This window comes from Portunus trituberculatus, chromosome 47 (assembly GCF_017591435.1).
Source record: "Portunus trituberculatus isolate SZX2019 chromosome 47, ASM1759143v1, whole genome shotgun sequence".
In the NCBI taxonomy this organism is placed as follows: Eukaryota; Metazoa; Arthropoda; class Malacostraca; order Decapoda; family Portunidae; genus Portunus; species Portunus trituberculatus.
The window spans coordinates 6413720-6430059 of record NC_059301.1 but is presented as its reverse complement, the minus strand read 5'-3'; the positions used below and the strand labels follow the sequence as shown (position 1 = coordinate 6430059).

The following is a 16340-nucleotide window of genomic DNA, read 5'->3' as shown; positions in this document are numbered from 1 at the left end:
CAAATTCTTTGTTAGTAAATTTAGATATTGTATTTTCTGATTGAATACAATGGCCCAGTGAGTGTACAGTCGATAGATATTGCTAAATCACTTACGAACAATATTCCTTATATTTTCAATTTCATATCGATAATTGTTCTCATTTCACATTAGAAAATTACCGGTAAGGCAGCCGATCAGATCGACAGAGTGGTTTCCCGTCTTGTACGGCAATACAGCAAATTCCACCTGCATTTCGCTCCCTGCTGCATAATCCTGGCTGCAACCAGCCGCGGATTGCCTCATCTAAATCCCATTTAGTAGTTAGCAGTTATTATTATTATTACTATTATTATTATTATTATTATTATTATTATTATTATTATTATTATTATTATTACTTTTATTATTATTATTATTATTATTATTATTATTATTATTATCATCATCAGTATTATTATTATTATTATTATTATTATTATTATTATTATTATTATTATTATTAGTAGTAGTAGTAGTAGTAGTAGTAGTAGTAGTAACAGCAACAGCAGCAACAGTAGCAGCAAGAGCGGTAGTAGCAGCATTGTTACGTTGTTGTTATTGTTCCTATTACGTGTTAGAATATTACAATGGCACATGTATAACAATAAAGCACATGACTTCACCACAAAATAATAGTTTCACCTCCCATATCGAGACAGACTGGTGTGTGATATTACAAATTCACGAAGAGCTAGTCAATGATTTACAGCAACATATTGTGAGCATCAGAACACAGTGAAGCTTCAAGGAGTCGGCGGACTTACACGTGGCAGGTTATAGCAGTGTTTCACAAGGAACCACTGCGCAAAAACAAAATTATGTACCATACATTTCTCATTTTATTTTCATCATATTTCACGTGACAAATATCATACTATGAATTTTTGAATAACTGGTTTAAGGAAAAATAATATGTTATAATATTACAATAATCAATAATATATTGTGCATGTTTAGTTATATTACGTAGATGAAGTTAAATAAAAAGTCGAAAGTGCATTAGTTTATCTCACTTGTTCTTGCGGAACTCTTAGGGACCTTTTGCGGAACCTTAGTGTTCCGGGGAAGCCCGGTTGAGAAACCCTGGCTCATAGGCACGTATTCTGCAATTCTTTCCTCTCTCAGCACGACTGTTTTGAAAGGCCACAGCAATAAATGAGGCGCTGGCTTCTCAGTTGTGTTTTTTTTTCCTGCTAGTTATATAGAAACCGTAAAATTAGTCTTAATAATTTGTATATCATCATTAATGCTTTTTGAAATAATGTGGCGCAGAAGTCATTTTGTGACATGGTCTATAGAAGTCAATAAGTCAGTACAACGAAGAATGTAAAGTTAGCGTGTTCACGTACTTGTAAAGAGACATACAAAAAAACAGACAATATGGATTGAAAATGAAATAGATAGTGCTGCCGCGTTGCAAATTTTTAGTTCTTGCTGTGTCATGGAAAGGTTTGAGTTCGCGAGGGAGGGATTTCCAGCCTCTGATTTGCTCCTCTCCTTGCCTCCTTGCCTCCATGACGCACAGGGAAGAGAGAGAGTTAGACGCGTGATGCACTTGTCTTGGCTCGTTTAGATGTGATGTGCGTGTCGTTAGTGATGTCATGATTTTACAATTGTTATTATAATTGTAATAGCAATAATAATAATAATAATAATAATAATAATAATTAATTATTATTATTATTATTATTATTATTATTATTATTATTATTATTATTATTATTATTATTATTATTATCATCATCATTGTTATTATTGTTATTATTATTTTAATGATAATAGAAACAGATAGTAATGATAATGATTTTCGGTTTTATGTCCGGTTTTGGAAGTTAATCAGTGGTGGGCCGGTGTCTCCTGACGAAGGAGTTTGGTTTTGACATTTGGGAATCACTGTCCTCAGTGTCCTGTTGTTGTCACTGTTGTTGTTCATAATGATAATGATTGTGATGATGATGATGATGATACTGTGTGTGTGTGTGTGTGTGTGTGTGTGTGTGTGTGTGTGTGTGTGTGTGTGTGTGTGTTCCACACTGTGGAACACATACACACAAAAAAATAAATAGATAAATAAAATAAATTAATAAAAATAAATGAAAAAAAATAAATAGAAATAAATAAATAAATAAATGATGATGCTGATGGTTATGATGATGGTTATGATATTAGTATTAATGATATGTTAGAATATAAGTAATGTTGGCTTTATTAAAGGTCTGTTACTCGTGTCTTATTTGATTTACAGAATACCGAAAAAAAAAATTGTGAGAATTTGTTAGTTCAAGAAATGATTGGTGTATTCTCATTGGTTGAACAAATTGCATTAATCTTGAGTGTTGTCCTCGTGTTACCGTGTCGTGTTACCGTGTTCTCTTGTTACTCTGATACAAAGAAACCTGAATAATGGACTCGTCAGTTTTATAGGATCACTTCACAGCCAGTAAGTTAATCAAATCATTCATTCTTTTGAATCTGTAGACAGCTCATGTCTGCTGCGGCACACATGCTCAAGTTATCCTGAGACAAACAAAATATAAGCATGTAACCGTATTATATTATACTGAATCATCATGTGTCAACAAGATCCCACGTCAATTCATTGTATCAGTTGTACTTTAAGAATCGTAGAAGAATTATAATTCCCGTGACTCGTGTTGTTATCGTGATGCAAACCTTTACAGCAAATGAAATGTGAAATTTACTGAGTCATCGTCAGTCAATAGAAAGAAATCCATTAATCGAATTAGCAATACAGTAAAATCATAGGGAAATTAATCTTGTATTTACCTCAAGTTGTGTAGAAGTGATGTGGTGGAAGTAGAAGTAGTGAAGTGCGCTTAGAACAGCCTTTTTTGTACAGCTTGCACGGCTGCACTGCACGGGAAACACAAACACTCGCACAGACCACAATACAACTGCCAGTCGCCTCCAGTCCTTGTAACACACTCGCTCTCTCATACACGTGACTGACAATCTCTGTTAGCCCACACACACACACACACACACACACACACACACACACACACACACACACACACACACACACACACACACACACACACACACACACATACCACTTCCCTTCTCACCCATCACATCCTAGCCACCACGCTCCTTGTCATGTGAGATCCTACATTCCATGGGCTCACTCACACCTCACTTGCTCCCTCACAGTCCCTCTTACTCACTCACCCCACACTCTCCCCAGTACTCACTCACACACCTGACTCACTCACTCACACTAGCCTCCTTCGCTCCCTCACTCATTTCTTTCTCATATCCTCCTCTCTCACACACACACACACACACATACACACATACGAACCTCTGTACTCAGTCATATTTAGACCTCTCTCCCTCATTTACTCATTCACTCATACGTCAGTCTCACCTTCAACACACAACCTTCAGCACAGCAGCAGAGAAACATCATGTCATGCACTTGCTTAATGCATGACGGGACAAGTAACAAAAGGAAAGAAAAATCGAGAGAAGCTTAGAATGGTACGGGTATGCATGACGACCCAACACTGAAGGAGAAAATAGAATGTAAGAGGGAAAGAATCAAATGAAGTGAAATAAAATGATAATGGATGAAGGATAATGGATATGAGAGAGAGAGAGAGAGAGAGAGAGAGAGAGAGAGAGAGAGAGAGAGAGAGAGATACGGCTATGAGTCAAGTAGTGCGGACATCACGAGGTCTCTCTGTTAACATAGATAAGATAGCTCAGTCATGTGATGGTGATGTGGGAGGGTTCGGCTCGCAACTACCACCTCGGCTCCATTAACCTGACAGCTGAGAGCCAGGCCAAGAGGGATTGGTGATAATGATTGCTGGAGAAGTTAGCAAAGTGTGCATTTTCTTTATTTTGACTTATTTTTAGAGAATGTTTCCAGTGGATTTAAAACATTTATTTTTATTCACGACAAAAGATGTTTTTTTTTTCAGAAGTTTCTATTTCATAATGGTTACGTAATGTGGCTACACACACACACACACACACACACACACACACACACACACACACACACACACACACACACACACACACACACACACACACACACACACACACACACACACACACACACTCTCTCTCTCTCTCTCTCTCTCTCTCTCTCTCTCTCTCTCTCTCTCTCTCTCTCTCTCTCTCTCTCTCTCTCTCTCTCTCTCTCTCTCTGTGTGTGTGTGTGTGTGTGTGTGTGTGTGTGTGTGTGTGTGTGTGTGTGTGATCGGGTGCGCCTTACATATCATAGGTCTATTTGTCTTGGCAACTGCAGCTGTTTCGGGGACAAAGTTCTTGGGTTTGTCTTGTGACTGTCCATCAAGGTCACTGATATGCAGAGTCATCTTTGCCTTATCTCACTTTCGCGAAATGACGTATTTCTCCTTTTATTTATTGTTTTATGTTGTCATTATTATTGTCATTATTATTATTATCTTTATCATTGTTACTATTATTATTATTATTATTATTATTATTATTATTATTATTATTATTATTAATATTAATATTATTTTTAATATTATTATCGATATTATTATTATTGTTATTATTATTATTATCATTATTATTATTAATTATCATTATTATTATTATTATTATTATTATTATTATTATTATTATTATTATTGTTGTTGTTGTTGTTGTTGTTGTTGTTGTTGTTATTGTTATTATTATCGTTGTTGTTGTTATTGTTGATGTTATTAGCATACGCACGTGTGCTAATAACATCGCTCGTGGCGCCACCTTCACGGTATCTTCTTTGGATTTTTCCTGCTTTAAACAAGTCACTTTTTACAGTCGCTCTCGTTACCTTCCTCTCAAGGTAGAGTTCCCCTGTATTTACAATAAATCGCAAGTGTAGAGGAATCACGAGAGTTAGAAACTGAGGGAAAGTTATTTTAGTTAATAGCTTCTCGCGGTACCTTAGCGTCCACGGTGCCGAGATCTTTAAAGGATAGTTAAGCATGTGGTGGTACTGTAGGTAAGGTAATATAAGGAAGGCAGCAAAAAATACGATAGTTATGTAAACATTGTGAAAACATGCCAATATGTTGCTTTATAATGGTAGTACGACTTTTTGTTCATTTTTTTTTTGTTTACCACGAAGAAAATGTCTCTTGAAATGTATGAGAAATAAAGGATGGCACCTTTTCGAAGTAGTAAATGGTTGTGTGTGTATATACGTACGTTAAGCAAGTCAACTCACCTGTGTTCTGGTGGTTAAGCTGTGATTGATGCCATACGTTTATTTATCAGCCAGTGTGTTGTTGAAAGTAAGCCACGCATTGATAATTCTGCCACGCACAGTTCGCTAATTTCGTGGCGATGTCTTTTTACGTAACACTACACGCATCAATTCTCGCAGCGCTCAGATCACAGAGGATCACACAGAGTAGTGAGCACTCACTGCCCTTGACGTGAGTGAGTAAGAGAATACGGTGTGTAAGAGTCTCAGCCTCACCACAGACCGGACTGTATGAACTCTGTGCTCTTAGCAGGGTATGGCTGAATAGAATGATATCCGCGCATGATCTGCAACACTGTGGCTCAAATTACACACACACACACACACACACACACACACACACACACACACACACACACACACACACACACACACACACACACACACACACACAGAGGCGTGCGAGCGTCCTACATAACAATGTTAATATGATGCTGATGATTGATTGGGTATGGTGACGCCAGAAGTTAGGATCACATGACGCAATGAACAAACAATAACATAAACAAACGTTAATGTTTAATTTACAAGAGAGAGAGAGAGAGAGAGAGAGAGAGAGAGAGAGAGAGAGAGAGAGAGAGACAGAGATTACGTATAACGCTAAACATTTCCCCTAAAAACGCAGGCGGTCTTAATTTTACAATTTTACATTTAAAAAATTTTTTTTTCTTCATACTTTTCTTCTTTCTTCCTGTCTTTTCTTTATTTTTCTTTACTTAGTTGATCATTAATATCATAAAATTAGTAATTAATTGTCCAAGGTGATATGGGGAGATGACAGGCGAAGGGATGGATGGAAGGAAGATTACTAAATTAATAGACGCTGGAAAAGATGCCTATGGAAAAAAGTCGGTAGAAGTTAACGACTGCGGAGTCTTCTCAATTTCAAATAAAAGTTAAAAGTATGCACAACAGGGAAGAACAGGGGACAAATTAGGCAATAAACTTACCTAACAAAAATTTAGCAATTACGAAGTGTATCAACAATTGTGAATAAAAAGATCAGTAAATCATACTTTGAGACAGAGGCAATAGTACTTGAATTATGATTAGTATTAAAATTACATTACACCGCCACTGAAAAGGCTCTTGTGGGTCTTTGAAGTGATTTAATGAAAGTTTAAGTAATATTAGAAATATTCCACATTGAAGTGCAAACGTACTTTCTCCATCTTCCGAGGTTATACGAGATGTATTAAAAAAACGTATTGAGCCTTGTTGAACATTTTATTATAGGAGCTGCTGGTTTTAATTAAAACATAAGTATGTATGTATGTTACAACGAATCTGTGTAATGAAGGATTTCACAAAATCCCAAGTGATTTCTTACAAATATAGTCTTATGTCCGATATCATATTCTTTACCCAAGTTAAGTTAGGTTTCGTTACTTATAGATTCAGTCTAACTAATAAGCCATGGTGGACAGATTTGCAATATATTTTCTGTTGCATAAAGTTAAATAAAATTCAAAATTGCCTACAAGTTTTATGCAGCAAAAATTGTATTACAAATCTGTCTAGTATGGTTGGTTGCTTAAGCTGAAGCTATAGTAATGTAACCAAACCAAACTTAACCTAGGCTCCCTCAGTAAAGAATGTGATACCAGAAATATGACTACTGAAATATTTTTCCACGGAATTACTAGAAATTTTGTGAAATTCCAGATTATGCAGATTCCCTGTAACATATACGTTCCGAAATAACGGTCCACCCCAGCAGTCCCCGTGGGTGTGAGGGCAGTGACGATGCTACCTTGCAGCGCCTCACACCGCTCCCCATTAGCATACACACCACCTTTATGGGGGATGGAGTGAATGTAATTTTGAATAAAGGAGCGTGACTGGCTGTAATCGTGTATCTGTTGGGTTATCTAGTACAATACCACGCCGCGCTTATCCAGCAGTGATGAAATTGTCCTTATTTGTCTTTTCGATTGATCATCTCATGCGGGTTACATGGAGTTTTGTATTTGATTTTATTGTGACACAACTGTAATGACATTTCCTTTTTAATTAAATTTTGCACAATTATGACTTATCTTTGATGTGTGTGTGTGTGTGTGTGTGTGCGCACGCGCGCACACACACACACACACACACACACACACACACACACACACACACACACACACACACACACACACACACACACACACACACACACACACACACACACACACACACACACACACTTTACATGAATTAAGAGGCCTCGTCATTGATATCTAATTTTTCTTCCTGAGAAAGCTCTGAGTCACGTATATATGCTTAGGTTTTACAAGAATATACACAGCTTTACTGACAGCTTACTCTTTCTTCAGTGCTCCAAAATGTGTATATAAAGTTCACTTTACACTGGAATTAAGAAAACCTTACTAATAACTACATTTTCCTTAATATTTCATGTTTAGACTTTTTTTTTTTTATCTAGGAATGGAGACAAATATGAGAACTTTACTAATACCTAATTTTTCCTTAATATTTCAGTTATGCAATTTTTTTTTTAAATCTGGGAATAGAGACAACTAAGAAAACATTACTTATAGCTAATTTTTCCTTAATATTTAAGGTTTAGATGTCTTTTTTTTTTATCTTGGAATGGAGACAAATATATCTTGTTTTTTCATGATCCAAGTTACTATTGTTAAATATTTTCGTATACAGGAATTGAGAAACATGTGTACTGATACCGGCTTTTCTTTTCTTTTGTTTTCCAGGTGCGTGAGTGTGTGACCTGGGACGCCGCCAGTCATTTTCAAGCGTGTGGTTGTATGGCAATGACTCAGCATGTGTAACTAGGCAGCTGGTGTCTGGGGCCGAAACATCCCTGAAAGTATTATTCATTTATTTACCTTATGTACTTTTGTTGTCTTATATTTTATCATTTTTTTTAATGCCTTTATTTTTGTACTTATGTATAGGACGAAGCGAAGGAGAAAAGTAGATAAAGAGGTTTGCTCTGATTCTTATGTGATATTGTCGTCTTTGTGCCTTTCCCCGTCTGGATATTCCTCCTCATCACCCTTCACTCATCCTCCCGTGAACATCCACACCCTCCACTCTGAACATCTTCCCCGTCCAGGTATTTCTCCCTTACTGGTTCATTCATCACTCAAGAGGATTTTTGAAATGAAGAAAAAAGTGTCAGCATTGTTAGTTTATTTTTTGCTACACTAGGAAAACTTTGGAATATATCCTATCACATCTTTGACATTCCTTCTCTCTATGCTCTCTTGTTTTCCTTCCCTAGTGTCCTCCAGCCTCTAACTCTTAGCAACTGTAGTGGTAGAATAGACACACAAACAGCCTCGTTAGGCCTATATAGTAGGGCTGTTGCTGTCTGTTCTTTCCTTTGTATTCCTTTGTATTCCTCCTCCTCCTCTTCTGTTACCACCACCACCACCACCACCACCACCACCACCACCACCACCACCACCACAACAACAACAACAACAACAACAACAACAACAACAGTAGCAACAATAGCAGAAAACAGTATATGGAAACCAGAACATCAGCACAGAACAGAGTGCAATATAGAACAATACTGAACAGTTCAGTCACGCACCAAACCACACACACACACACACACACACACACACACACACACACACACACACACACACACACACACACACACACACACACACACACACACACACACACACACACACACACACACACACACACACACACACACACACACACACACACACACACACACACACACACACACACACACACACACACAAAGCGTACAGGATTAAAGTCAATGAGGTCAAGGCGATAGAAATCAAAACTATCATTCGTATTGATTTTTTTCTAGTGATATCTTTTCGAGCACAAAGGAATGCCCGATAATAAGAGCGAGGCAATCATGCACACACAAAGGGAAATAAAAGGAAAAAATGAAGCCAAACTGAGTATCGATTCACAAAGAGATAAGGGAATTGTTTTAAGTTAGTAAGTAAACCTGCTTGTGGCTTTCCTTTTTATTTTTTTTGTCGCTTTTGTAAGAGAACACGTATTTCCCCAAAGATTTTTAGTCAAGTTCTCGTATAGGCGGCTTTCCCAGTAATGATGCAGAGTCCTTGTTAAGCTGTCACGTAAAGTCTAGATAGCTGCAATGAACTAAAAGTTGCAGATGCCTCCCCTCTTCCTGCGTCTTTCTTCTTCCTCTCACCCCTACTCTACCCAATTCTCTAACCCCTTCAGTACTGGGTCACATTTTTACTTGAGATTTGTGTGCAATTTGACCGTTTTTATTGACATTAGTAAGGGTCTATGGAGGATTAATGGCCACGGTCTTCACAATTTTAATCCTCTCACGTAAATTTCTGAAGCTGTATGAAATCACCAAATAGTAAACAGAGTAAATAAGTAAACGCGTTATGGTACTGAAGGGGTTAATGCAAGAGTTAACCAGTACTCTCAATCATTCATACCTTTCTCTGATAAACTCTGGAATTCCCTATCTGCTTCTTTGTCTCCAACTTCCTATGACTTGACCATTTAAGAGGAGAATTTCAAGACATTTAATCCGTTTTCTTGGCTAGCTGTCTGGTACCTTAAAGACACGTTGAAATTTTCTGAAACGTTTTGCTCTCTCACCATCACTGCTCTCCAAAGGCTCCAGTTGAAGATGCTCGTGTTTCTAAGGGCATTTTTATGGTCCTGGTGATAGATTGTCAAGATTTCTAGTTTTTTAAAAGGAAAAACTACCTTGAAAAGCCGGCTAGTTGTCTCTGTGGCCCTGGAAAATTGTCGTAATGAGAAGGTCCGGCGTTTCTGAATACGTTATTCACTTATTTTCGTACGGATCACTGTTCTGGAGCATTGGAATGTGGTTTTTAGGTGCGAGGGGCAGCTTCGGTACCACGCATCTACAATACTCCCCCCATTTCAGCAAAAATGCTTAGGAACATGCGAGAGTGGACGGTCCATCCTGGAAAACTGTACTGGAGGAGGGTCGTCATCCTGGAAATATGCTGGCTTCAGGCAATCTATGGCGATCCAATCGTTGCCGCCTTTGATCCGCAGCAGAAACGCTTTTTCCTTCTTCTCGATGACTTTGTAGGGGCCATAGTATGGAAGAGTAAGGCAAGGTTTGTTGGTATTAGTGCGGAGAAAAACATTTAGCGTCGCATGTAGATCTCGGGGAACGTAGCGATGTTTGGGCGGCTTGTAAGTCTGTTTGCATGGAGCAAACTTCCCATCGATTCGTCGAAATCGGTCCAAGTTGTCACTGGAATGAGCATCGGGGAAGAATACGCCGGGGACCACGAGGTCTCCATAAACCATCTCTGCTGGTGAGACTTCGAGCCCTTCCTTTGGAGCTGTACAAAGGCCGAGGAGGACCTAGGGAAGCTGCGAAAATCACCCTTAGCTACTGCATCGGGACATCAAATCAGTCTTTAGGGTTCTTTGGAACTGCTCCATCATGCCGTTAGCTTCCAGGTTGTGAGCTATGGTGTGGTGGATGGAAGTACCCAGTAGCTCTCCCAAGGATGTCAACAGCTGTGAAGTGAAAGAAGTAAGTGCCTTGGTCGGACGTGATGTGGAGGGGAATGCCGAATCTTGAGATCCACTTGGAGAGCAGGGCTGTGGAGCAGGAGGCAAAAGTGTCATCGGTACCGCTTCAGGCCATCTTGATGGTGAAAAGATAGCGATGTCCTTCTGACGGAGGAAGGGGATTCACTACGTCAACGTGGATGTGGCCGAAGCGTCTCTGTGGTTGGTGAAAAGACCCCAGACTCATCTTTGAATCTTGGAGGTTTGACAAGCGGCGCAAGCTCGAACCCAGTCCGTCGCGTCCTTGGAGATGCTGTGCCACACAAACTTTTGTTTCAGGAGGCGTGATGTCGCATCGCATGTCGAGAAGGATGTGACAAGCCATTGATGAAGCTGAATACATGACGGCGAAGGGAGGTTGGTATTCACGGGCGCGGCAGCTGGTGCTGATATCGTAGAGGACTGTGGTACCTTACTTGTCCACGGGGACGTTCTTTCATGTGAGTGAGGTGATGGAGATTCTACAAGCTGCTGTCTCCGTGTCCTCCTTCTGCTCCTTGGCGACATGGTTGTAGTCTAGCCCTAACTGTACTGTGTCAATGGAGACTCTAGAGGGGGCGTCGGCTACAGGGTTCTTCTTACCTGGCAGGCCGTGGTACAATGGAACCATGCGTGCTTTGGGATCCGAGTGGTCTCCAAGCGCACGGGTTCGAATCCTGTCCACGGTCCGAGTGTAGGTTGGGCTTCCTCACTCGGGGCAACGGTTTCCTAGCGGGTGGGCTTTGAGATAGTACCCAAAAGTATCCCCTTTAGCCCATAAATTCCCGTGAAAAGCCCACATGGTATAAATAAAAAAAAAAAAAAAAGGTGTTGAAGGGAGGAGTTAAATTCGGCAATGGCGGAGAGATGACGGCGCTGGCGGGGGAACCATGCGTCAGCTTGTTTTGTGAAGGTATGTACAAGAGGCATGTGGTCCGTCTGAATTGTGAAGGTGATACCCTCGAGAAAATGGCGGAAGTAACGGATGGCTTGGTGCACGGCGAGGAGTTCACGATCGAAGGTCGAGTAAATCCTTTCAGCCTTCAGTAGCTTACGGCTGATGAGGGGGTGGTGCTGCCCTTGGACCATCTGCTCGAGGACAGCTGTAATGACGATATCGCCGGCGTCTGTAGTAAAGAAGAGTGGCTTCCGCGGGATCGGGAAAGCGAGGAGAGCTGTTGTGGCGAGAGCATTCTTGGCCTTCTGAAATGCCTCTGATTGAGGATCATCCCATGTCAAATCCTTGGGTTTCTCTACTGGTGCACTGTATAAGGGGGCCATGATGGATGCGACGCCAGGCAGGAAACGATGGTAGAAATTCACCAACCCAACAAACTCTTGCAGGCCATTAACTGTGGTAGATGTGGGTAATTGCTTGATCGCTATAACCTTCTCTAGGACGACGACCCTCCTCCAGTACGCTTCTCCAAGGCGAGCCGTCCACTCTCGCGTGCTCCTGAGCATCTTCGCTGAAAGGCGGGGGGGGGGGGAGTATTGTAAGTGTGAGGTTCTAGTGCTGCCCCCTGCACCTACAATACTCCCCCAGGGAGCAGCACCAGTACCACGCACCTACAGACCTCTGTTATGCGTTCAGCACACAGAGATGGGTCTCTGACACGGAAACAGTAATCATTCCAGGGAAAAAAACAGAGGCAACACGCCAGAGGCACATCCGTCTTGGAGGATCCTGAGGAGGGATTGAAGAAATAGAAGAAGATACAGATATGAGATTGTGATTGGAGGAGCCCAATGGAGAAGATGGGGTAACAGCATAAGCAGAATGATTAGAGGTAAAGAAAAGATTAAGAATGTTGAATGTTGGACGTGTCTCCAAGACTCAGGGATACGTAAGGTATTGCAGCAGTTGCTCTAAGTCATGGAGGATAGTAAAGTTAAAGGCTAGTTCACCAGGATAGTCTGTGAAGGGAGAGGAAAGCCAAAGTTGGTGGTGAACATTGAAATATCCAAGGAAGGAAATCTCCGCAAAAGGATAGAGAAACAGAATGTGCTCCACTTTGGAAATCAATTAGTCAAGAGAATTTACTATAGGCAGAGGAGTTAGGGGAGAGATAGACAGTGCAGTTAAATGTAATAAAGAGTGACTTTTGAATCAAAGCCAAATGTTGGAAAACTCAGAAGATTCAAGAGCGTGGGCACGAGAGGAAGTCAAGTCGTTGCGCACATAGACACAACATCCAGCTTTGGAGCGAAAATGAGGATAGAGAAAGTAGTAGGGAACAGAAAAAGAGTTACTGTTAATGCCTCAGCCACCTGTGTTTTGGTAAGGAAAAGATGAGGTTTATCAGAGGAGAGGGGGTGCTCTACATATTGAAAATTATATTTAAGACAGCGAATGTTCCACAAATTAGTGAAGAAGGGAGGCATCAAGAAATTTTTGGTAGTTGCCGAGAGAGCTGTCCGACCTGGTGATGTATTCTGCATGCATACATGCATATTTACTTGCACAGCTAACATTTTTCATATTGAAACAATGTTAGTTTTAATGCAGGCTGACTAAGACTATGCAGGGTATTTTACGGTGCTTAGTTAAGGACCACCTGTAATCCGGAATGTTCTGTAATCCGGCAGGCCTCAGGTCTGGCAGTTGCCAAATTTGGGATGATCAGCCTGTGTGTATATATATATATATATATATATATATATATATATATATATATATATATATATATATATATATATATATATATATATATATATATATATATATATATATATATATAGGATGTTCCAGAAGTCTTGGGCACATTTTGACATTGAATATCTCGAAAACTATTAAGGATATAAAAACGCATTTGGTAATTCAGAAAGCTGGTAATCTCAAGTTTTTCATGGAATGTTTAAAGAGGTTCAATGTGAGCACCATTGGTCACACGACACACATCAAGCCGATAGTCCAATTCTTGCCAAACGCGTCCCAGCATTGCGTTGTCGATGGTTGCAACAGCTTCTGTTATTCGGGCCTTCAGCTAATCCACGTCTCTTGGAATGGGAGGCACATAGACCAGTCCTTTCACAAATCCCCACAAAAAGAAATCACAGAGTGTGAGATCTGGGAGGCCACGGCATGAAAACATGATCATCTTGCCGAGACCGTCCAATCCATCTGTCTGGCAGTGTTGTGTTCAGAAACTGTCTAACTCTGAGGCTCCAGTGTGGTGGCGCCCCATCCTGTTGGAAAATGAAGTCATCGGACTCTTTCTCACTCAATTTATCCATTAACCAGTTTTTCAGCATGTCGAGGTACGTCTCACCATCGACTGTTGCTCTTTCAAAGAAGAATGGTCCGTAGACAGCTTTCTTGGACATGCGATTTCTTTTTGTGGGGATTTGTGAAAGAACTGGTCTATGTGCCTCCCATTCCAAGAGAAGTGTATGAGCTGAAGGCCCGAATAACAGAAGCTGTTGCAACCATCGACAACGCAATGCTGGGACGCGTTTGACAAGAATTGGACTATTGGCTTGATGCGTGTCGTGTGACCAATGGTGCTCACATTGAACATCTTTGAACATTCCATGAAAAACTTGAGATTACCAGCTTTCTGAATTACCAGATGCGTTTTTATATCCTTAATAGTTTTCGAGATATTCAATGTCAAAATGTGCCCAAGACTTCTGGAACATCTTGTATATATATATATATATATATATATATATATATATATATATATATATATATATATATATATATATATATATATATATATATATATATATATATATATATATATATATATATATATATATATATATATATATATATATATATATATATACACACACACACACACACACACACACACACACACACACACACACACACACACACATATATACACATGCATACAGGTTGATCCTTCCAAATCCAGCAACTGCCGGACCTGAGGCCTGCCGGATTACAGAAAATTTCGGATTACAGGTGGCCCTTAACTAAGCACCTTTAAATACCCTGGATAGTCTTGGTCAGCCTGCATTAAAACTGACTTTGTCTTAATATGAATAATGTTAGCTGTGCAAGTAAATATGCATGCAGAACTGTACAGAAAAACACATGCACCCAAGCGCCAAGGCAGAGTTTTGGCAAAATAACATTATTCCCAGAATTCTAAATTATTCTTGCAAATTTGAATTATGTTGGACAATAGGATGTGCCGGATTATGGAATTCCGGATTTGGAAAGTTCAACCTATATATATATATATATATATATATATATATATATATATATATATATATATATATATATATATATATATATATGTTCGGATTTTCGCTGGAACACTTGAAGGCGAGTTAAATGCACTCCGGCGCTTTTTTCAGTAGACAGGAGAGGGAAGGGACATCGGTGATCCATAGGCAGGAAGGAATAGTCAAATCTAGAAAAGTAACCAGCTTAGTAAATGCGAAGAATAGTTTAAAAGTGTATTACACAAACTGTAGGAGTATTTTAAATAAGATAGATTTGCTGAGAGGAGCAGCTTGTGTTGAAAATTTTGATATAATTGCATGAACAGAAACCTGGTTAGATATGTCAGGGAGGGTATTTGATCAGGAGGTGAAAATTGATGGTTATACACTTTTCATAAGGACAGGCAAAACAGAAGAGCAGAAGGAGTGGCCTTGTACGTCAAGGACACACTGCAATATTGTATATACAGCAGAATTAAGACAGATAGCAAAACAGAATCTCTATGGGTAGATATTAAGGAAGGGTCTCAATCAGTAGTATTGGGTTTAGTGTACAGGCCACCAAATGCTTCAGACCAAATAAACTCTCCCCTATGGGAGGAAATAAATAGAGCAGCCAGGTACAGTAAGGTATGTGTGGTAGGGTATATTAACTATAGGAATGTTGATTGGAGCTTGATGGTGGGTAACAAGGAAGCAGATGAATTCCTAAAGATCATACAAGATCATTCTTAAAGCAAGTCATTTTAGAACCCACACAGGGAAATAATATTATAGATTTAATTCTGACAAACAGGGAGGAGGCAGTTACACAGGTGAAGGTTGGTGGCCAGCTAGGTAACAGCGATGACAAAGAAATACGGTATACATTGAAATGGCATGAAACTTTTAGAAAAACGAACAAGAAAAGTACCTGACTTCAGGAAGGCTAATTTCAAGGGTTTAAGGAGTATTTACAACGAGTCGCTTGGCAGGGAAGACATAGTCAGGTAGAAGGAAGGGAGGAGCAGAGAAGGAGGAAGAGGTGCGAAGTCGGAGTGGGACAGAGAGAGAGTGAGGTGGAGGGGGAGCTGGATTAGAACATGGAAGGAATCCCGGTCAGCTGAGGGTTGGTGAGATCTATACCGACTTCCTAAATGAATTGCGTGACTGTCAGATAGCCAGTATTCCATATAAAACATTAAAATTACGAAGCAACGACCCTAAATTAAAACGGTGCATAGGACAAAAAAGGAATATATATAAGAGGCTGAAGGCAGGAGATGAGGCTTTAAGGCCACTATACCATGAATTAGTAAGAACAGGTAAG

At 39.7% G+C, this 16340-nt stretch overlaps 2 protein-coding genes across 3 annotated transcripts in view; both read right to left on the bottom strand.

Annotated features, from left to right (window-relative positions):
- Positions 1 to 5513, bottom strand: part of LOC123520869 — a 20727-nt gene extending 15214 nt beyond the window's left edge. Inside the window, exon 1 of one of the 2 annotated variants that reach the window (XM_045245013.1) lies at positions 5237 to 5513. The gene's annotated coding sequence lies outside the window, so the exon portion shown is untranslated. Of the gene's footprint in view, positions 1 to 2808; positions 3279 to 5236 lie in introns of those variants that run through there. The other variant, XM_045283517.1, reaches the window with a different exon arrangement.
- Positions 5514 to 10177: 4664 nt separating this feature from the next.
- LOC123498127 lies at positions 10178 to 10576 on the bottom strand. The gene has a single exon (XM_045245302.1). The coding sequence runs from the start codon at positions 10574 to 10576 to the stop codon at positions 10178 to 10180; it is 399 nt and encodes a 132-aa protein (XP_045101237.1).
- Between the last annotated feature and the right edge of the window lie 5764 nt (positions 10577 to 16340).

Bases quoted from the DNA above. Each gene is read 5' to 3' on its own strand.
- LOC123498127 (XM_045245302.1), bottom strand. From the start codon at position 10,576: ATGGTTTATGGAGACCTCGTGGTCCCCGGCGTATTCTTCCCCGATGCT.